The sequence below is a fragment of the Pholcus phalangioides genome, unplaced genomic scaffold, assembly GCF_987345545.1.
Source record: "Pholcus phalangioides strain wild (caught in Gottingen) unplaced genomic scaffold, Ppha-v1.0 ptg000039l_1, whole genome shotgun sequence".
Taxonomy (NCBI): domain Eukaryota; kingdom Metazoa; phylum Arthropoda; class Arachnida; order Araneae; family Pholcidae; genus Pholcus; species Pholcus phalangioides.
Window position 1 is genome coordinate 19,711,981 of NW_028301625.1, and position 23,569 is coordinate 19,735,549.

The window sequence follows — 23,569 nt, forward strand, 5'->3', positions numbered from 1 at the left end:
ATTTCGTGAGTTAATTAGTCCCTTTAACTGTTTACCTTTCATATGATGTGCCTGATACTTTTGGGACATTGGTTCATTTTCATTGGAAATGAGATTGCGTCGTACAGTGGTTTCACGTCATGAAGAATTACTGAAGGTGAATGAAGATGTTTGGAACGTAATATTCAATGAGCAAACATCGCTCTCGACGAACCAATCAGAAAGATAAGCAGAGTGTCCGAAATAATCTAACGCCATTGGCAACAGGTTGACAAAACTGATAATACGCATTCGACGTGGGTGGAGATCATACATAGCATTACAACTGTGTATCGGAAAACGGCTGCGTGCTCGTAAACTCAGTAGATAGGTGGAGAGTGAAACATATAAAGAGGATCGAACCATCCAATAATGAAATGAATATTTAGCGAGTCAGTTTAAGTTAAGTACAGACAGCCAGCAAACTATAGAACCTATCCGGCTATCCTTGTTCGTGAAAAGCTTGTTAGAAAATCATGTTAATTTTCTGACCAAGGGAAGTGTCACTTTGATACCACTACAAGAGAGATCCATTTACATATTTACGACGGAGCTTTACGCATGAAAAAATGTTGATCATATCAGATAAAGTTATATTTAATGTAAACTTTAAGGCATCCGACTACCTTTCTTGTCATCTTTCTATAAAATGGTACCAAAGTGAACTTTAATAACATTTTTTGGTAGAAAATGCCTCAAAATGGTGAAAACGATAATAAATTTCGGACTAACTATGATCAATTTCTATGAAAAAGTTATATCAAATTTTAAGCAAAATTCATAGGATATTCGAAACACGGTTGCGCAAAAAATTCTATAAATTAAATTTTTTTTACTGTACATTTAGCCAGTGATGATGCAGGTTATGAATCAGAATTTAAAGGGTTGTATGGTATGCTCATAAGTTATAACAAAATATGTTGATGTACGTGTGAATTCGTTGAAATTTCATTTAACATATCGTGTATATAAATTACTGGTATTAGACAAATACATGTAACAAACCTTAGATTTTTGCTCATAACTTTGACAATATATTGCAAAATATTGTATCAAAATTTTGTAATTATACTATCAATAGATTTTCAGAAATCATGTTTCAAACTCAAGTAAAATGTCAGAAATACCATTCTTCATAAAACACGTTCAAAAATTTTATTCACAGATTACTTGCATGTAAAAACGCAACACTAAAGTTTGCGTAACTTTGGTTCTAAACATGATATAAAAAAGCCAGGCCTGTTTTGAAATCACAAAAATAGGGCTTCCATAAAAAATTAAAACATAAAATGGGTATTTCTTCCAAAAGGATTTTTTCAACGTAGTCGGATACATTAAATGCAGTCAAAATTTGCCTGTAGCTTATCTCCTGTAGCTATACCATAGCTTAAATTGAACAACCACGGCCCTAATATCCCTTCAGAACTTAAGCTCTCGCTAAAAACGGCAGTGACAAACTGGGCTCCATACTCAGTAGGTGAATACTTTTATGGACATATCCCTAATAAATGACCGTTTAGAAGACTTATCCTTGACTCGCATTAGGGAAAAAGTTTCAATTCTGATAAGACGACGTGCAAAGTTATGTAGGTAAATAAATCGGGTCAGACACGAACGCATGGCTTCAACTTCGAAATCAGCATTTTTCACATTTTCTTTCTCTTTTTTTTTTACTATGCAGCGCATACATTTTGTAATCTTCCCGACAGAGCTTTGGAAAAATTCGGAGAACAAAAATACAAGAAAACCCTATAAATCTCACGTGTGGAAGTCCGAAAGATAATTTATAGTAATATTGCATGCGAAACAATAAATTTTACTACAGTAAACGGAGAACATAAAGAATGAGGGACGGAAAGGCCCATCGAAGGACTTCACCATAATCTGTAAAAAGAAGACGATGGTAGAGGGGGCACGTGACCTACGGGGCCTCCATGGTAAACGGCGTTGTTTAGAAAGATGACGAGATAGCAGAGTTTTGGGGGTTTTTTTTTTTCTTTTGCAAAAAAAAAGCCTAATACTTTAAGGTTTGGATGGAAAAGGCTATTTCAGGATCTTGAGGTACCCAAATCAGTACCCAATGCATGTGAGTTATGCGCGTCGTCTTATGGAAATGCGAAGAGGAAGAAACGCTTTTCATAAAGAATGAGATTTTGAAAGGCAGCGCTCCTCCTCAGAAGTAATGCCCCGAGACGACCAAGGGCCAAGTTTAAGCTAGCGGAAACATATTTATGAGCTCAGTATAAAATATGAGCCTCATCTCGGAACATATTGGACAGAGAGAGAGAGAGAGAGAGAGAGAATGTGCGATCGAAGGTGCCGCATATTTCCCCTCATCTTGGATATATGTCTGCCACGGATATCCTTTGCTAATTAGAAATGCTAAACTCGATTCCGGCTTACTCATCCCCGTTTGGGCAATTATCATTACTTTTCTGTTAGATCTGCGATTAGAATATTCATCGGTGTTTTGAATGGACAGATTAATGTTCGAAATAATATAGAACCAGCCAGAAAAAACCGAATAGACAGTTTTTTCCCCCCGAGACTTCAAAGCGTAGCTGGATTCCACAAGGACATCGCATGAGAGCACGTTACTTCATACAACTCGTCTTGTAAGATTCTTAAACATAAACTCTATAGGTCATATACATTATTCCCTGCATTAAAACAGAAAAATTAATCGAATCATTTGTCATGAAATATTGTGAACAATATAATTATTGCACTTTATTTCTTTAACTAGGTTGAAACGGCATTAGGCTTTTAACAACTATTTTCTACTGTTTACATGCATCTAACTTAGTCCAATTCATCTATTTAGTCCAATTCATCTACCAAAATTTATGCTACGGTACGAAAAATATTTAAAGAAGCTAGGTGATTATACAGTAGACGCCACTTATTAAAATCACGGATGATGTTATCGTATTTGGGTGTTGTTGTAACTTTTCCAAAGAACGGAACGGATCAATATCATAACATGGAAAAAAATTCGTTTTTGTTATCGCGCCTTCAATAATGTTATCACACACACACAATTTGTTTTTTTTTCTGTCAAAAGTTTTTCGCGCATTCTGAAGCTAAGGATTAGCCAAACTTATTTTTTTCCCCTGTAAGTTATCGTTATCAGGCTACAAGACTATGCAAAAGGCTAAGAAAGTATTCTCTTCTCCCTCCCTTGTTGACAAACATTTCTGTAATTAATGTCATAGTGGGTCCGTAGTATTTGGAGCTGCTTTTGCAATGGCCTTTCTACAGTAAAGGCAAATGTATGACGAAAAAAAAAAGTTCTTCCCTTCAGTTTGTAATCAGTTTCTTTCAATTGACTGGATTCAAATTTTTTCTTCCGAGAGACTTTGTTCCTCAAGGGATCTATGAAACCCATTGTACATTTAAAAAATATCGTAATTCGTGATATACATTAGACAGTTCCATTCTAACGCGTCACAATATCTGAATAACAAAGATGCAGGTTTTTAGCTCAATGGAAAAGGAATTTCAGTTTTAGAATAGAATTTAGAAAAAAAATGGAATGATTGAACGTTTTGCAATCAGTTGTGTGGGAAAGAAAAACAGAGAGTTGTCCACAGTTTTACCAATATCCGTTTACTGACATTCCGTTCGACCAAACGGGATGTATCGTTACCGTACTCACAAACGGGATTTTCTCCGGATATAGTTATCATTCGGCTATTGTTATCAGAAACCCCGAGTCCCGATATGATTAAGGCACGTGGACTGCATATTTAAAAGTTGCCGCAGGATGAGGATGATATACACCACGTGGCCATAGTATCAAATAATAAAAATTATTTGATCCTATACATCACAAAAATATTCATTTTCTCTTCCCACATTGGGTATATAAATGCACAGCAAGCTCAGTGTGGGAAAAATTTGAAAAATAAAAATTTTGCATTACACAGTGAGAAATAAAGAACGAACCATTCTATGACCCAACACGTGAGTTCGGTGTCAGAGAGTTTGTGTCAAAAACTGAAAAATGAGGTTGGTAGGTTAAGGAAACGAATGCCACGCGAAAAAAAGAAAACCACCACCACAGTATGACAGAAAGAAATGGCAAGACTTTGGCAAGAAAGCCATTCGTCACACGCGGCTAGCTTAGGAGCGAATTGGAAGTTTCAGTCTTGTTCCATACCTTTTCGTGATGGCGTACATTTCGTCGTCCGTCCGATCTAGTTTAATAACCCATCGCTTCCTTTTCGCTGTGGATATATACACAAAAGTTAATATATTACATTTTTCCTATTCGAGCAATGGTTACAGGGCATTTAAAAATACTAACGCGCACAGGAATCAATGTCGACGATTATTTCCAAACGGATTTATGTCTAAACGTATTCACGGAACAAGTAAAAAGATCCAAAAATAATTACCCAAATTTTAAAAAACTGCTAAAAAAATATAAAAAAAATTATGTTCTTAATTAAATTTTAATGGTTTTAGGGTATATTGAGGTTGCTAATTTCAAAATTGTGTTGGTTTTGCGGAATTGGCTTTAGTTTTTGAGATAATGCATACTCTCAACAATTTGTATGCTGCTTATGTATTGCCATTGAAATTTAATTTTCCCTTTATCCCAAAAACTGCAGCCAAACTGGCAAAAAAATACCAAATTCGAGTTTAACCAAACTTATTCGCTTTAAAATGACTCTAAAATCACTGAAATATTTTTGAGAACATAAGTGTTGAGCAGTGAGGTGATTATATATTCTAGAGAAAATCACTTTCCTAAAAAACTTATTCTCAAATCCTTACGTATATGTTTCATTTTTTTTTTCATATTGTTTGATGAATGAGAAGTGTAGACATTTCGGCAGGCATAAAAATGCTGTTCATGAAGTGAAAAACTATAGAATGGTAATAGACATTCTAAAATTCAGCGAGACATACATACGTTGTTGTTTGTGGTACATATTGATAACACTGTGTGCTAAAAAAAATGCATGTTCCCAAAGGAAATTTTAACTGCTTTAGGGTATGTTTGGGTTGCTGATTTCAAAACTGGTATTAAGTTTGCTGGATTGCCTCTAGTTTTTGAAATGATGCATATTCTTCACTACTTCAATGTAGTCTGTATTACTATTGAAAATCAATTTTAACTGTGAAAAACTAAAGCCAATTTGTATGACAAATCCAACACCAGATTTGGATTCAGAGCCCTAAAATCACTGAAATATCTTTGCCAATAATTTACTGTAATTATTTATAATGCACAGTTTCAATGTGATTTGTATGCTGTTTATGTATTACTACTAGAATTTAATTTTCACTTTATCTTAAAAACTAGAGCCAATCGGACAAAACCAATGCCAGATTCGGAATCAGTGCCCCAAAATCAACCTGAATCACTGAAATATTTTTTAGAACAAAATCAGTGTTGATGAGTGAAATTAAAATTTTTTTCAATAAAACACGTTATCACATTTCTGTCGGATTATGAGTGTTAGTATCGGTTCAGAATCGATTGTAAGTAATAGGTCAGTCTAATTAACCCACTTGTGAGAGATGAGAGAAAATTAGTCGCACATGGTGAATAATTCATAAACTTTTCTTGTAACTCTTCGTAATTAATAACATTTGATTGTTAATTTTTTCTGTAATCTAATAAAAAGTAACAAATAGGGAAAAAAATGGAAAAATATTTCCGAAAAAATAATAGAAAATGTATTATGGGAAAAGAAAAATCAGATGCTCGTTAACTACCGTAACTGTAGTTTTGAATAAATATATACTGTACTCGGCAAAGATTCAGCTAACTATAAAAAAAATAAAGATAACTAATGACTGTTTTTGAGCTAATTGGGACAACGTTCAAATTCGAAAAATATTGCACCAATCAAAAACTGATTTGAATAAAATAATATCCGATGAGGTAATTGAATTTCAGATCTTAATTAGCTGCGTTTCAGGTTTATAAAAACTCATAAAATCAATGCACTAGTCCAGGGTTTGACATGAGAATAAACTCTTACAAAAAAAAAATAAATTAATAAAAGTAAAATGCATATCATTTGCCGAATAAATTTTGATACAGGATATATTTTCTTTCACATGCTTACCAAAAAACTCATAATTGGCGTAAGTCTACTTTGCTTGATAAAAAAATAAAATTGAGATCTTGTATTGTGGCAGAATTTAGTATATAAGTTACGGCAAATGTGTTAATTCGGTTATTATGCATAATCGCCGAGCAATTTGGTGAGTTTGATAAATTTCCCTAACTTTATCACTTTTACCGGCAATTATGCATAGTACCCAAGCGTCGTCTGTAAATTTAATAATGCTAAAAAATGATCAGTTTTACCGGCGATTATGCATAATACGTAAGAAGCATCGCGTCGTTGGTAAACATGATAAATCGTAATATATAATATACTATAGATGATAATTCATACATGTGCTTTATCACTATATCGGGGTAAGATCGTAAAATTTCTTATCATTATATCGAGGCATGACCTTAAAATTTGTTATCGCTATATCGGGGTCCGACTATATTCATCACACATGCTATAGACTCATTTTTTTATATTTATCAAATTCACCAATTACACAAGGGTGTTATGCATAATTACAGATAAAGGCGATACATTTCTAGTATTTATCAAATTTACCAATGACACTTGGGTACTACACATAATCTCCTTTAAAAGTGATAAATTTATCAAACTTACCAAGACGATTGGTAAGTATGCATAATAACCATGATAAATATGATAAATCTGTAATTATTCGTAATAACCGATTTATCACGTTTACCGTAACATATATATGCTGTATTTTTTTTGTGTTACTTTCGTTTTTGCTCGAGTATAGCATCACTCGAGCACGCTTCTCGAGACAGACTTAGTTGAAAGCCAGGTGTTAAAGAGAGAATTTGCTGATAAGAAAAAAAGATGACGTAAACACATAATGTTATCCATTTTAACGTGTTGATGTAAACAATCCGTAACCAGTAACATAAATACATAGGTCGAATTCAATAAAACATTGTGTTATCAGCATGACATTCACTAAATCTGTCTGGACGTGCGTGTTCGAGTCATCATGCAGTACTCGAGTAAGAATCTTTGTGTTCTCATCCCTTTCTCTTTTCTTCTCCGTGTCTGAAGAAAATCAACAGTTTTTTTAAAAAAAATAGGGCATTGATGGACGTTTCTTCGAAGGCGAGTAATTCTCAAAAAGGTTCTACGGAAAAACACACGACCTCAATTTCAAAGAACTGCACCGGGCACTTAATAGTAAGCCACAAAGAAACTCTCACACATGTACACAAGAAAAAAAAATAGTTTTCCATCTCAGGAATCAAGGATAAAATCTTTTGTTCCTGAGAATTCGCTACAATAGAGTCTGGTATTTTTCGCCGAAAAAATGTTACTTTTTCCCAGAACTATTCCATAAATTTCGCATCTTTCAATTCTTGTACAGAGAGTAATTTTCTCATGCCTGCATGGATGCAAGTACAGGTACTAATTTTTGTTTTTTTTAGATTTCCTTTTTGAGAAACTAATACATGTTAAACCTTAGAAATATACTGTGTTTACTCGCGTAGAGGACGGAGTTTTTATTCAATTGTCAGTGTTTTAAAAACCTAGGTAGCCCTATACACGCGAGCAAATATCTAAACAAAATTGTCACTAACAGACAAAATAAAGTAAAATAAAAATGAGAACTAATTTAAGAAATAATTCCAGAACTAATGATAATTTTGGCGGATTGAAAATTATAATTCGAGATTATTTGAAAATTCAATATTGATGACAAATAAATAAAAGTCATAATTAGAGGGAGTGTTGAATAATTGAAAACTCATTGATAAAATAATTGAAAACTCATTGATAAAATAATTGAAAACTCATTGATAAAATAATTGAAAACTCATTGATAAAATAATTGAAAACTCATTGATAAAATAATTGAAAACTCATTGATAAAATAATTGAAAACTCATTGATAAAATAATTGAAAACTCATTGATAAAATAATTGAAAACTCATTGATAAAATAATTGAAAACTCATTGATAAAATAATTGAAAACTCATTGATAAAATAATTGATGAGTAAAACAATCGGAAACTAATGAGAGAAATAGTACCAGAATTAATGAAAATTCAGAATTTATGACAGGTATAATTTCAGAACTTGTGAGTTTTCAATACCTTCGGGGCCCTCTGTTGCATTGAGGGCTCTCGGCCAGTCACAGGGATTCCAACAGTGGCGTCAGAGATGGGGGGTGCAGTGGGTGCTCAAACACATCCACAGTATTTAGTAAAACCATTCTGAACGCCTCCCAGAATCTATTCAAAAATCCCCTATACAATAAATAATATCCCGACTTACGTCACCCTGCATTTACGTCGTCTCACCCTAAAAATCTCACGCTATTATCTGTGAATAAACGAAATAAGCAGTTGAATTGATATATCTAGTTTCTCTTATTTTGATGTCTAAAATCATACCTCGCCCTATATTACTAATACGGTATGTTTCGATTTCTCTCATCTTCAGAACAAATAACATTTTTTTAATTCAATCAATATTGATTCACAGTATACCAAATTTCAGAAATTCATATAAATAATACGTTTAGTTTTGTATCATCAAGTTCCGATATAAACTTTGTACTGAATTTTGACTGTATTATCTACATTCGTTATTTAAATAGCTGAATGCCAAAAGGACAAAGTACAGTTATAGATGTTCATGAGAATAAATATTTTATAGCAAAAACGAAATAGCTAACTGTACAAAATAAATAGAACAATAAAGTAAAAATACATCAAAATACGTACATCGTTTACGAGCCATATATATTTCAAAGCCAAAACATTAAAAACTTCCGCGAATGTGACTTGAACCTCTCGCTGAAATCAAGATATTCCAAATCCTGCTGCGTAATCTGAATATGAAGAGCGTACAAAGTTGCAACTTTTTATATATGCCTTGATTTCTCAGCATTACGAGCTTTCTCCTTTTGCACGTCTCTCTCTCACTATTATGTAGTTACAATGAGCTTTTTGTAAGCGAAACACTCGAGAACTATTTTTTTTTTTTTTGCTCTTTCAACACGCTCGTGTCAAGAACGGACGAATGAATAAAAGCTCTCTATTTAATTAACACGCTCAGTCATTTAGTTCACTTAAAAGCTTTGAACAAATCGAAACTGTTCCGTCCGAGATTAGCTCACGAGAAAGAAAATGTTCAAGTATTTATTTTCCTTGTCTTGCGAAACTTATAGAGTAACAACCATTTTTTTGTTCATTCATTCATTCAAGGGGTCTCATACTTTTTACATGGTGAAATAATAGAAATATCATTAAAATACTGTTTAACCATTGATTTATTTCAAATTTTTTTTACACATGTTCTTGATTGTATTTGCAATCCTATACTGGTTTTACATATGTTGGATACATATATTTTGTAAATTTTCAAACACAAATGCATTAAAAACAGCTTGCACGCTTGGTTAAATAACATGTCATCGATGTAGTTGAATGAAAATTGATTCAAAATATACAAAAGGAACTGTTTAGTTCATGAAATGAAGCTAAAGGTTAAGATTTCATCAGCTCAATGTTATTTAAAATTAAATTTTAAATTTTAAATTTAATTTTCATAAAATTGAGTCAATGAAATCTGAAACTTTTGCTTCATTTCATAAACAGAATAATTTCCTTTATTTTGAACGAATTTTTATTCAATTATATTGAATAAAAATTTAAATAAATATGTCGTGGTATTTCATCATGCATGCACGCTGTTTTTGATGCTCTTTTTTTAATTTACAAAAAAATATTCATCCAAGATGAGTAAAACCAGCATAGAGGAACACATACAACCAAGAACATGTGCAAAAATTTGAAATAAATCAATGATTAAATAGTATTTTTAATCATTTATATTAAAGCATAGTTTTTTCCATGTTAAAAGGTATGAGACCCCTTAAATGCTTCATGGTGTGATTTTCAGTGTATTAATTTGTATGTCAACGCATAACTGCAGTTGCAAGCCAATCGATGATATTTTTACAGGATGCCCTACACAGGTAAATTGACTTGATGGCGATAGACTAGAGTTTTTGGTGAGCAGAAAAGAAAAAAAAATGAAGTCTACAAGTCAGTGAGGTTGGCAACTTCTTATTATACAACTTCTTTGCCGCTGTGGTGGTCGAGTGGTTATAGTGACGGACTCGCGATGCGAGGATCCGGGTTCGAACCCCACAGTGGTGGTCGGCTGAAGTTGGTTTTCTGTGGTTCCCAACTTCAAGGCGCAAATGCGAGCCGATCTCCCCGTTAAAAAGTCTAGCCACAGAGAGCAACAGTCCTACAACAATAAATCATTCAATCATAACACTTCACTCATAGTTAGAAAAACTGGTGGCAGATGGCTGCACTACACATAACAAGCATTACAGAGAAACAACAAAACTTCACGTCAGGTTTCACTACACGTACACGCACATTCCCGCATGTACCGATTCGTTGGGGGGTTCCGGGGGGGTGTGGGCGGGGCGCATGTGTGGTGTTGTAGTAGTAGTAGGTAGGGCCTCCAAAAAATGGCTCGGGGATCCATGATGTTCTTAAGTCAGCCACCTCGTTGGGCAATTTGCCTGTTGTGGCGTTGTATTTGTAATAAACAATATACTGGTATAAAGGTGTTATATCTGGTTAAAATCTGAAAAATTAAGAAGTTTTTGTGATACTTGTGAAACAAAACCTTGTAATGATTTCCTTGCTTATGACTCTGACTGTACAATATTATTTCCATCAATTAATTAAAAATGTTTTAGCCATTTATAGTGTTGATATAAAGCTTTAGATCATGCATTTTCAACCCATGACCCGTGGACCAACTGTGGCCCTAGGAGTCATCTGATGTGGCTCGTGACCTCAAACCTAATTTTGTAAAAATTAACTAAGCGGCACATTCCCAGATCTTTTAAGCGTCAAGGCGCATTCAAAGATCTTGTGAAGGACTTGGGAGCTGTGTGTTTCAGATAGCTTAAATGACTTTGAGTATATTTACAGATCACTTAAATGATCCACTGCACATTTACAGATCGCTTAAACCTTTTAAGCGTTTTTTTTTTAATTTTCCTGATCTGCATTATAGCAACACATTGGAAATAAAAGCGCGTTGAGAACCCGAGATATTTCGGAGTGACCCAAATAAAGCAGATCAAGTTTGACGAGATATCTCGGGATTGTTGCTGTGAAGTGACCTGGGGCACTGTTCCAGATTGGCCGTTTTCGCTTCAACTAAGTGGCCCGCGGCACATTCTCACTTTAATTAAGTGGTCCGTGACACATTTTTAAACCAATGAAGTGGCTCACACTCTCCTAATGGTCGAGCCCCCTTGCTTTAGATAGACCTAAGCTTAGATTATTTTCCACCAATATTCCACAATTCCAACTGTAAATAATAGATTAAATTTCACACAAACCAATTAGTCTCTTTTCTTTCACGTACGCAGATTGCACAAGAAATTTACGTGAGAAGTTCCAGAAGGAATCCTAATGGTAAGTAAGAACGGTAACTGCAATAGTTCACTCTCGTGAAATCCAAGCTCCAAACGCTCAACTTACAGAAACGTGTCAAGACGGATAGGAATTCGCCCCGACTCCATTCCTTAGCTCCTCCTCCCCCCCCCCCCCACCACTAACGTTACGTCCCGCTGCCAACTTATAGGATGGTATCAGATAAAAGAAAACCCTTTAACCCTAGTTTGCATGTTGTAACTTATTGTACGCTTGCATTTCAGAATGCCAAAAAAAAAAAAAAAAACCAGCCAGATTGAGGGTTGGGAAAGGTTTGAGTGAAAAATACAACAAATAAAACAGAACTACATTACCATGTGATCGTTGTATCCATAATACTCGCGGTGCAAGGAAAGCAATGGAAGGGTACAAGGGGTTTATGGAGAAGGGACCGCCCCCCTCTTCGCTCATAAATAATTGAAAAATACCTTCTCCTCGTCCACACTCTTTCTATGTCTTGAATCCACCCACCTTTTACTTTGAAAACTGATGGTACGCTACTATACGTTAGTACTGTAAGCGTATATATTCAGCTCAGAGACGTAGATTTTTCGCGAAAGTGAGCCTCAGAGTTTCTCTCAGTATTTACCAAAGAAAAATCTCGTTTTCGTAGCAGCTGTTCAATGATACGGATCAAAGACTTTTCTTTTTGTCAAGGACTATTTTCTTCTAAAGAAAATAAAGGATAGTCCCACTAAAGAGAAGCTTCTTCAGTTGATATTTTGTTTGTTTTTATTTTCTCACTGGTCATAAAATCTAAAATTCTGCCTTTTCAAAAATTTTCATCTAGCTTAAACGTTAAAATGAACAAAAATAAACAACTATTAAACGCGGCCAAAAACCGCAAAAAATTGCTTTTTTATCTATTTCAATTTCGGATTCCATAGATTAGTCCCAATTCGAACAAAACATGAGGTAAACACGCAGTTTAAGTTGTGTTTTTAACCTAAAGTTTCGCATACAATACAAGGGTCGATAAAGTAAAACCCGTTCGAGTGAATTTATTAGAACGGATGAAAAAGTGTATCTTTGGTGCGGTAAAAATCAACGAGGAAACGGTTAAAGAAGCCAGAATGCAACTGTGTTCGTTAGAAGTCATATATTCAGACTAGTATGAGGTGTCACTGATACTTATTTGAATGACAGATTTTGCGTGTAGGTTTTGGGTTTTTAGTATAACTGACCCTCTCGTCTCCACCTTTTAGAGCAAAAATAGACCATCCGTGAAGAAGGACTTTCGTTAGTCCTTTACAATGACACATTGAACGAGCTACATAAATCTATCAGGAATAATATATCTATCATATTTTCGCGCTGTGTGATTTTTATACAAGGTAGTGTTCGTCTCCTCTAAAATGCATTTTAAGCGGGAACCTACAACATTCTTCGTGAGTCACATGCTCAATCTCAGACAAGAAAATTGTGAATTCTTGAATGCAACTTTATCAGACTGGTTTCATTCTAGTGTCCATCAAGATATCAAAAACATGAAATCAGTCACAAGCATTGAGCAATTTTGAGTACTTAAGTAAGCAACAGGTTGAAGATGCCTGCTTTAGAGATGTTTGGAAAGTCCTAACAAATGGAAATCGCATGGTGATGGACTGCTTAATCAGAACACTCTTCCCATTTAATTATGAACCACAATAATGACAATAGAACAGCGGACATGTTCATGGATTAAAATTCCACCAAGCGAAAGCATATTGGGTCACTCAGAACCCTTGCCAAGTGCCAGGGAAAACTGACACACCCACCTAATATCATGTAGGTGCCCCCGACCACTCAGAACTGCTGCAGCACGACGTGACATAAACTCCACTAATGTGTGAAGGTATCCTGAAGGCGATTTACACCATGATTCTCTCAAGGCAGTCCACAATTTCATAAAGGTACGAGATGGTTTTGTACAGCACGTTGCAAGGTATCCCATGATAAATCCCAAGATATGTTCAATAATATTCATGTTTGGGGATTTAGGTGTCCTACGGAGGATGCTGAAGTCAGAAGACTATTACTGGAGTTAATCGGTAGCAGCTCCCGACGTGTGTGGTGCCACAGTGTCCTGTTGGCATTGTCCAAGCCCACCGGAATGCATGCAAGACATGAATGGGTGTAAGCCACCATTCAGAGTCATCTGCAACCCTATCAGGAGTTCCCCATATCACATGCCAATTATACACGTCCCATACCATCACAGAGCCTCTACCAGCTTGAACAGTCTTCTGTTGACGTGCTGGATCCATGGTTTAATGGGTTTTTCCCCATACCCGTCCATCAGCCCGACACAACTGAAAACGCGACTCGTCAGACCAGGCAAGGTGTTTCCAGTCGTCAACAGTCGAATGGCTGTCCTGACGAGTCCAGGCGAGGCACATAGTTTTGTGCCTTGTAAAAGTATTCGAGTGGGCTTTCAGCTCCAAAAGCCCATTTCAAGGAGAGACCACACTATACAGTTCACCTGCTGACACTTGTTGATGGCCCAACATTGAGCTCTGTAGTGATTTGAAGCAGTGTTGCACGTCTATCTCGTGAAACGACTCTTGTTAACCGTCGGTAGTCCCATTTCTTTATGGTCTTTTTCCGCCAGCACCTTTGTTGGAAATTATTTTTCCCAGTGCTTTTCTAGATTCTTTTTCTTCAAGGTACGCTTTTGCGATGGTTGTGCGCAAATATCTGAATTTCATTTCCACCTTGGAAATGCTGTGACCCATCTCACGAGCGCCTACTAGTAAACTACGTTCAAAGTCACTTAAATTGTGATAACCTGTCATTTTAGCAGCAGAAGCCGATCTAATAGCTTCCCTAGCTACCTGTTGTCTTATATAGGTGGTGCTGGCTACATCGAGTTACGTTAATTTGCTGCATTTCTCTTTTATTTGCAAACGCTCGTCTGTAGCAGTTTTTTTGGCACTTTAGTGTATGAATAATTGTATGACAAACCCTTCCGAAAATTCAATATTTTCTCAATGAGAACTTCAAAACAAAATATTGAACAGGTTACGATAATTTACTACTAAAAGGCATTTTTCAAGACGATTGTGAATCTAACATCGAAATACACAAACAACAGATAGTTACTCAAACAAGAAAGACTCCGAAAAATACAATAAATCAGGTGCTAACTGAATATATTAACATGAGCATGACCATAAGAATACGTTTCCAGGAAGTCAGATATTCATGGCACGAAATGTCCATTAAATTTGGTTCACTGATTATGTCATTGATCGTTCATTGACTGTAATTCAATGTACTCAATTTTCTGGAATACACGAAAAAATATGCTAACAAAGATTTGCTTTTTTTTCTCTCTCGACTGTTCAACTATTTATTCAACTGTTCAAGAATTCTGTACATGCCTATCATCCTTCATATTCTGACTGCCATTTTTTTTTCATTCTTTTATATATATATATATCCCATTCTCGTTTCTTCGAAGCCTTGAAATTAATAGCGGCGAATGAAACGAACTCAAAATATGTAATGATTCACGGACACGCACTTCACAAGAAATACAAAAAAAAAAAAGAATAATAATAAGAGAACAAAAAAGATAGCGAATGAGTCGAGAAGGAGAATGAAATGCTGCCAAATTGCGAAGGGAAATGAAAACGAAATTGAAAAATTGGAAAACGAGAAATCACAGTGAAAAAAAAATAACGAAAAACACATAAGCAAAAGAAAAAAAAAAAAAAAAACAGTGAATGCATTATTCTATAGACACATACACACAACTTTCCATCATTTTCCAATAAATTGTTCCCCAACTTTTCAAATGTCAGCTGAAGAGAACTGTCGTTATAAAAAAAAATAATATTCTTTTTTTCTCTTATAATACTTTTTTCGGTTTTATACTCTTTTTTTTTTTTAAAAAAAAAAACCCAGCATATATACGTATATATATATTATTTTAAATTATAAGGAAAAATTTTGCTTTTGTGATCCTAGGACAGTATTATTCATCTATCAAAGAAGATTCAGTTCTTATTCTTTTTGAGATGACACGAGAATTTGTAATTTTATGAGAATTTGTCTGTTCCCCGTGAGTCTCGGTCAACAACAGCAATCTCAAAGCAGTTGGAAAAATATCGATGCGTCCATCATTTTCTTGCGATGGTTTTATTTGTTTTAGAAATGTGTATGGATGACTTTCGTCAAAATCTATTGCGGCTTTCAGGCCCGCTGATAAAAGATACTATAGTATAATGGACGGTCCACGCATCATAATAACCTTTTTCCTAAATTAAAACCGTGAAAAAATACTCGCTTCTGTAACAAGGTGCTTTTTTTAAGGCGCCTGCCCTCCTTCAAATGATGAATTTCATCAAAATTTTCGAAATTGTTTTCATTTGTTCATTCGAAAGAGCAGTTATTCTAGAATCCAAAACTGTTTCATTTTTATCTCTATAATAACCAGAAGCGAATTTAGTGCCAATTAAGTAAAACGAATTTAATGATCTTAGTCTGAAAATGAAATCTTTTTGAATGCTGATTTTTCGAAGATTTGTGTTTTTTACTTTTTGCACTTGACGAAAAACTTGATATCTCAAGTATTTTCAAAATATCTCTATGTTCAGAACTTTTCGATTTACATGAATTCAGAATATCAAGTATTTTTAATGAAAAATGTGTATTTTATCACGTATATAATCCTGTTTCAAAAAGTTTTCACACTATTCTAACACTTATAGTTCATTGCACAGATAAATGTCGTAGCTATAATCTGTGTGAATAACATGTTGATACAAGCGATAGTTTTTAGTGTATAATATCTAACAGAAGTACTGAATATACGCTAATTTTACATATATTATTAGCAATATGTCTTCAAAATAATATAGAAAGTTAATTTTTAATAAAAAGTAAAAACTAAAAGATGTACTTTCTAATCTACTAAAAAATTGCGAAAACAAATTGCTGTTTCCAGCTAAGGTAAGGGGCTCCAGAACATGTTTTTGTCCGAGAGCCTCATGAAGTTGAGACCACACTACACAGAATCTTTCACAAAACCTCACTGAATCAGAGGCCAACCTCCCTTGAGCTTAATTAAGTGATGGGTTTTTGCTTTTGTTTTATTCTGACCATGTATTTGTCATGTATATTTAAATATACACGGGACCATAAAGCAATTTTTATTAACCTTTTTTTGCCCATGGCCTCCTTTGGACTATATTTTTTTCTCGTGCCCCCCCCCGTATTACCCAGCGCCCTCTCCCCACATCTACAGCGAGACCTTTTTTATTATTTAATTGAGTTTTTTTTTTTATTATTGAATTGAGAAAGGTTGGCCTCTGATTCAGTGAGGTTTTGTGAAAGATTCTGTGTAGTGTGGTCTCAACTTCATGAGGCTCTCGGACAAAAACATGTTCTGGAGCCCCTTACCTTAGCTGGAAACAGCATTTTACCTATATTTACCTGTTCTCGCAAATCATGGTACCAGATCTCATCATGTAGGATCTCTCCCCTCCCATTGACATCAGGGCTATGACTGGATGAATCCATGTTTTACGATGCCCCTGGTTCTATGCAACTCCCACCCCAAATCCGGCTGAAAATACTCTATACAAATTTACTGTATACAAACTTACATACATATTCTAGAAAAAAAAATCAAATCTCATTAATGTGGGGCCCTCCTACGCACTCAAAGTCTCAGTCTCAAGCTGTGTCCAACTGGGCGCATGTGTTAAGACAGCCCTGTCTTTGGATCTATGGGCAGTTCGCTTCATTCTGAAAGTAGTCACATTTTTTCTCACCATATTTCCCTTGAAGCTTAATTTTTTTTCATAGCTCTTTGCGGCCCCCTTAGCTGCCTATCATGGCTCCGTTTCATTTTTATTTTCACCTGTGGCTTCCTTTAAGTATCTCAGAATCGCAAGAGTGCCACATGGCCCAAGATTTCAAAGCACCGCCCGAGAGGTTTAATTTCAGAATTAAACGTCGAGTTTCTATTCCTCTCGGACGCTATTCGTGGAACACCCTGTACATTTTAAGAGGCCACATACGCTTTAACATGGGAAAAAGTTAAAATATCACTAAAAATACTATTTAAACATTGATTTATTCGAATTTTTTCCCCACATTTCTGATCAAATATGCTATCTTATGCCAGTATAAAATTTTACATATCTCTAATACTTAATTTTTTTTTTAAAATTTCAAAAACATACCTTAAAAACAGCTTGTGTGCATGGTAAAATGATATGACATCAATGTAACCAGACAATATTGAAATTACATGAAGAAAAAGATTTATTTCATAAAATGATGTAAGAGATTGAAACTTCATTGACTCGTTCTTATTTGAAATGTAATTTTTAATTTAAATTTTCAAAAATTTAAAAAAAATGAATTTATTTTTTTCATAAATCAAATATTTATGAATGAATCTGAAATATTTTAGTTCATTCTAGGAAATGAACCGTTTTCTTCATTTTAATTTCAATATTGTATGGTTACATTGATGTCATGTCATTTTATCATGAGCGCAAGCTGTTTTTTATGTATCTTTTTGAAAAATTTAAAAAATTAAGTATTATAAAAGTATGTAAAATTCTATACCAGCATAGGACAGAATATTTAATTAAAAATATAAAAATACGTGAAAAAATTCTAATAAATCAATGGTTAAGTAGTATTTTTAATGATATTTCAACTTTTCCCCATGTTAACGGGAAGGATTGAAATTTCGTATGTGACCCCCCTTAAAATGAAATATCTCACTGAAAATAAACGTGTCTTAGCGAAATATTAAACGTAACTCAAAGATGTCAGCGACGAAACTGTCAAATCTCATCGCGATCATGCAACACCTTCAAATGAGACAGTAGCTACATTGTGGTGTGTGTTCAGAAAGAAACGAAAAGAGCAAATAAAATAAAAGGAACAGTGTGAATCGGCGATGATAAATGACAACGAACAGACAAGACTAACTGCTCTTCCATCCGTGATAATACATACCTCCCCCAACAAAAGATAAAACTTTACACATGTTCCAGTGCGAGAGCCTCAATGAATGAAATGCTTTTACGTATGTATGTGAAGTCGACGCTCATCATAAAGTCCGGATCATTTATTTTTCGCGAGTGTCACGGTTGAAATTCTGAACGAGACGAGACAAGGACGATGAAAAGGTCTTAATCGTCGTTTCTGCGCGGACACGTTTTGTTTTAACCGTGTCTGATGATTCAATCCATCTTCTTCCATGACCGATCGCTGTCGGATCAGTCATCAAAAGTTAGCGCTGGTGAATATATCTGCCTCTATCTTTTCAAAGATAAAAAGCAATTCCGAAAAGTGACAGAGTTATTCAGTGTTGGATGGGACTCGCACTGTTTGCTCTTGAATTACTGAAATATAATTAGAGTAATTGGAAGTTATTTAAAGGGTTTCATCACCCTTAAAGTCCAATTTTCAAAAACGGCGTCAAAAAATAGTTCATTTGATTGCAAATATATAAAATACTAAAAATTCCGTGTCAATCGGTTAATTTTGTTCTTCCATAATAAAAGAAATAAATAATGAATTATAGTGTAAACGCGTATACGAGAAAAAAAATGAACGCAATTTTTCTCAAATTGCAGTTTTTGAGCGGAAGATTAAATAAAAAAACTAACTGCCCCGAAAATTCTGAAATTTCGCAGAAATGTTTATTCGGCATATGTTAGTAATGTAGACCTCGAACATATATATCTGACCAATCGTTAGAATTTTATGAATTTTTAAAGTTTGAAAAAAAAAACTTAATCAATTAAATTCAATATTTTTCAAAAAATATTTCCCTTCAGTCAATTGCTAAATCAGAGGTCCATTTTACTAACACATGTTGCATAAATATTGCTGCAAAATTTCAGATTTTTTTGGGGCAATAGATTTTTTCAATTTTATGGATAAGCTCAAAAACTTAAACTTGAGAAAATCGCGTTCAGGTTTTTTTTATATGCCTGTATACAATTCATTATTTATTTTTGTTGTTATGAAAGAACAAGTTAACCGATTTACACGAAATTTTTAATATTTTATCTGTAATCGAATGAAATATTTTTTGAAGCCATTTCTGAAAATTTGACTTTAAGGGTGATGAGACCCTTAATGATAAAGATCACGCGTCTAAAAATGTTTTTCTTTTTTTAGCTTTTAGTTTTCAATTCGTCGGTGATTCGAACCACGTGGATCGGTCATTTTGATTGACTTTGGAAGTTAATTACTTCGGACTAATTTTGCTATCAACCAAGTAAAATCGATAGGTTTTAGCATAATTAATTCTTCTCCGTAAATCGATTTCCAATTTTTTTTTCATCAAAAAATCATCAGATATTTTTCACTTCGTAGTATTAAAGTATTAATGTATTCTATCCCGAAAGTTCTTTCGAGTGAAACATGATAAAAGTTACACGTAAGCTTGAACGGCACCTTACGACAGGGGTCTTCAACGCATGGCCCGCGGTACACATTTGGCCCTCGGAGTTTGCTGTCGTGACTTGCCGATCGTTTTCAGAAAATGGTAGAAAACATTAAAAAACTATTAATTCTTAAATTAATGAAAGAAATAATTCTAGAATAAATGAAAGAAATAATTCTAGAATAAATGAAAGAAATAATTCTAGAATAAATGAAAGAAATAATTCTAGAATAAATGAAAGAAATAATTCTGAATGAAAACTCATAATTAACGAAGGAAATAATTCCAGAATTTATGAAAATTAAGAATTACTGACAGAAATAATTTTAGAATTTTTAAAACAAATAATTTAAAAATTTTTAAATCAAGTAATTTCAGAATTAGTGAAAAAAACAAAAATCAATAAGGGAAAATGATTTCGTAATTTCTGATGGAAGTTATTTCACAATCAATAAAAAAATAATTGCTTAATTATTGAAAGAAACGATTTCAAGATATATTGAGAAGAAAAATATATATATTTTTTGGAATTACCGAACTAAATAATTAAAGAACCATTTAAAGTAATTTCAGATAAAAATTAATCTCCGAATTAATTTACTTAATCAGCAACTAATCAAAAAATTTCAGAATTAGTGAAAAAAATGATTTTAGAACTAATCAAAATTGGTAATTAATAAAATAAATAGTTTCATCTTCAATCATTTTTGTCCCTGTTTAACTCGGGGTCCATCGGCCCTTTCTGTTAGGATGTCACGAAGTTACATGAGTTGGTGGCCCGCGGGCGTCGTGGGAAGTTTCAGTTTTGCCCGCCGTGTCTGAAAGGTTGAAGACCCCTCCCTTACAATATTTCAACTGAATCAATAATTGAAGTATGATATGAATACATGCACTTGAATCGTATATTGAAACGCGTGATGTATCGAAATTGCTTACCAATATGCCGGTTGTTTTCGTTTCTCCTCTGTTTTTGAAATTATGAAGTACTTACCATTGACTATGAATGATCTGTTGCTGATTCTAAAAATATACTTACTTTATTTACAAAAAAACAAAAAAAAAAAACTCCAATTATATCGATCTCTATTCAGGATTTTTCGATCACTAAGAGAATGTAAAGGCTGACTGTACGCCGACTTACCAAATTAATTTCAGAAATTTCATTTTTAACTGCATTTTGTTCTCTTGTTTGCCGTATTTGCGACATTTTAATTGCCAGAAATAATACACATAGTTTAAAGAACACAACAACAGCATCAAATGAAAGATATTTGAATTCCGTAACAAATACGATATAATTTCTGTTTTCCTATTTGAACGTAATGCATAGGAACACCGTGAATATGAGAGTTGAAAAGAGTCAAAAAGCTCTTGTACAACATGCTCTTGCACCTGAGCTCTGCCTAATACTTTAGCATTTCAAGTTGAATAACGTTCTCTCTAGTAATTACCGAGACTATTTCCAACGCGTGACTTATAATTTCCAAAATGCTTCGTCATCAAGTTAAAATCCTGTTGGATTCAAAACGTTGCGAAATGTCATTAAATCTTGCTGAAATTTCACTTTAATGATTTAAAGTAGCAGTTCACTTTTATTCCAGCTATTCTCATTGAAAATCCTTTTCACTACTGAAACTTACATTATACACTAACACTTCAAAGTACTTTAAAAATTAATTTTACTTCATTTTTTTCCAATTTCTTCGGTCCTTTTTTTACCCCTGAAAACCATAGAATACCAGTTTTGAATAACCGTTTACGTTCAGCTTTCGATACATATTAAGTATAAATTTTACTAAACGCTTTTTCTCTACCAACTTTGTAAGAATCTATTCACTTTATAGAAAGATTCTGTTTTTTGTTTTGTTCTCGAGGAATTACGTATTATTATTATTATTGTACTTATATAGGACATGGACACACGGAGTAAAATATCAGTTTCTGTAAATTTCCGTTGAAAAACACACTTTTAGAGAATAAATTGGAAAATAAATAAATAATAGAAAAGAGTCCCGCTTAGAAATTAAAATGTTTATTTGAATTCAGGGGGCGTCGAATTCACTACCGATAATAAAATTTATTCGTTTTACTGAAAGAAGTCTTATCTACGTTCGGTTCGACTATTTTTTTATTCTTTATTTTTTAGTTTTACTCGCAACAGCGCGTGTAACTTGTTCCAAAAGCCTCCATTGCTATTCTACATTACTTATTATCGTTATTTCTTATCCATAAAAACCAAACAAAAATTAACTTGTTTTATTATTATTTGAAATTCCCAGAGTGTGTTTCTCGGCTACGTGCTTGATTTTTATTTCAAACAGCGCGAAATTTTCGTATTTCTATTAATCGCTGAAAGCATTGAAAGCTTTATTTGAATCACCATGTTGTATTGTTGTTTGTTTTCAAGCTAATATATAGCCGTGTTACTGAATATTTACCATCATATTTCTAGTCTCGGAAAATCCACTCTAAATATGTCAGAGAATGTACCTCACCTTTCTAATTTAGAGAAACGAAGGGAAAGAGTATTAAAATACAATATATATTTGAGTTTCGAAGAGTTTACCTTGGACGAGGAGCCGGATATATCCCTCCCATCTTCTCTCGCCGTTCACTTGACATTGATATTCAGCGGAGTCTGTATATTGCACATTGCGGATGAAGAGGGAGTAAGTGTCCTGTTGTAAACTGACGTGTGGTTCGGCTTCCCACATTGTCATCTGATCATCGTGTAGTTCGACGATCTTTCTATATTCTTTCCACCAGACTAGACTACGGATATTGCTCATCAATATCAGATCAGGAGGTCCATCTAGGCTTCCTCCAGACAGAACGAGACAGGGCAGTGTGATGTTACTGCTCGCTCGAACGTATACCTTCTCTGGAGGATCCATTTCCTCCTCCACACTCTCTTCATCGTCTCCTGAAAAGATATGGAAAAAAGTTCGGTCAGAGATTAATTAACGAGTTCGATGACATCAATATTATATCTCAGTACACTAATGCTCCGACTTACTCTACGCCGAGTTGCGCTATTTTGGAGTTACGCGATTTTCTGTGAAATTGCACATTTCTGAAATCCAAGCATAATCACGGGATTATTGCTGATATAGTAAAGATCATTAAGTAATAATCAAGTAAGAACTGTTTTATTAAATAGGAACATCATATGTAACAACATTGCACTGATTTTGGAGAGGCTACAATGTATAAGAGTGAAAACTTCGCCTTGATTAAGAAATGGCATCCCAAAACTTGAATGTATCTGCCTTTTTGCGCATGAGGTCACAATTTCATACCTGAAGTCCAACTGAGAAAAAAAGTCGTTCAGCGTGGTACTCATTGATGACTATTCCATCTGGTCTGAAACTCTCAATTAATTCCTACCGTGTCTGATAGTTGTTTTCGTGCCTTCAAACGCAAGCGAATTGTTTCTTTGGATGGATCAATGCGTTATCAAAGCATTCAACACGTGACTTTCATTCACACAGATTTTATTGGACAAAAATTTTTTTAAGGACCGGATTGCTGTCACGAGGCAAGTTGAAGTTTATGATGTCACAGGAAAGTACAGTAGCA

The 23,569-nt window shown here is 34.2% G+C and overlaps 1 protein-coding gene across 3 annotated transcripts in view; it reads right to left on the reverse strand.

Moving 5' to 3' along the window:
- Positions 1-23,569, reverse strand: part of LOC149065661 (putative receptor-type tyrosine-protein phosphatase mosPTP-1) — a 568,681-nt gene that overhangs the window by 387,682 nt on the left and 157,430 nt on the right. For all 3 annotated transcript variants that reach the window (XM_089253719.1, XM_089253718.1, XM_089253717.1), the window contains exon 2: positions 22,557-22,913. In XM_089253719.1, the coding sequence (XP_089109845.1) occupies positions 22,557-22,913 (357 nt within the window). The remainder of the gene's footprint in view (positions 1-22,556; positions 22,914-23,569) is intronic.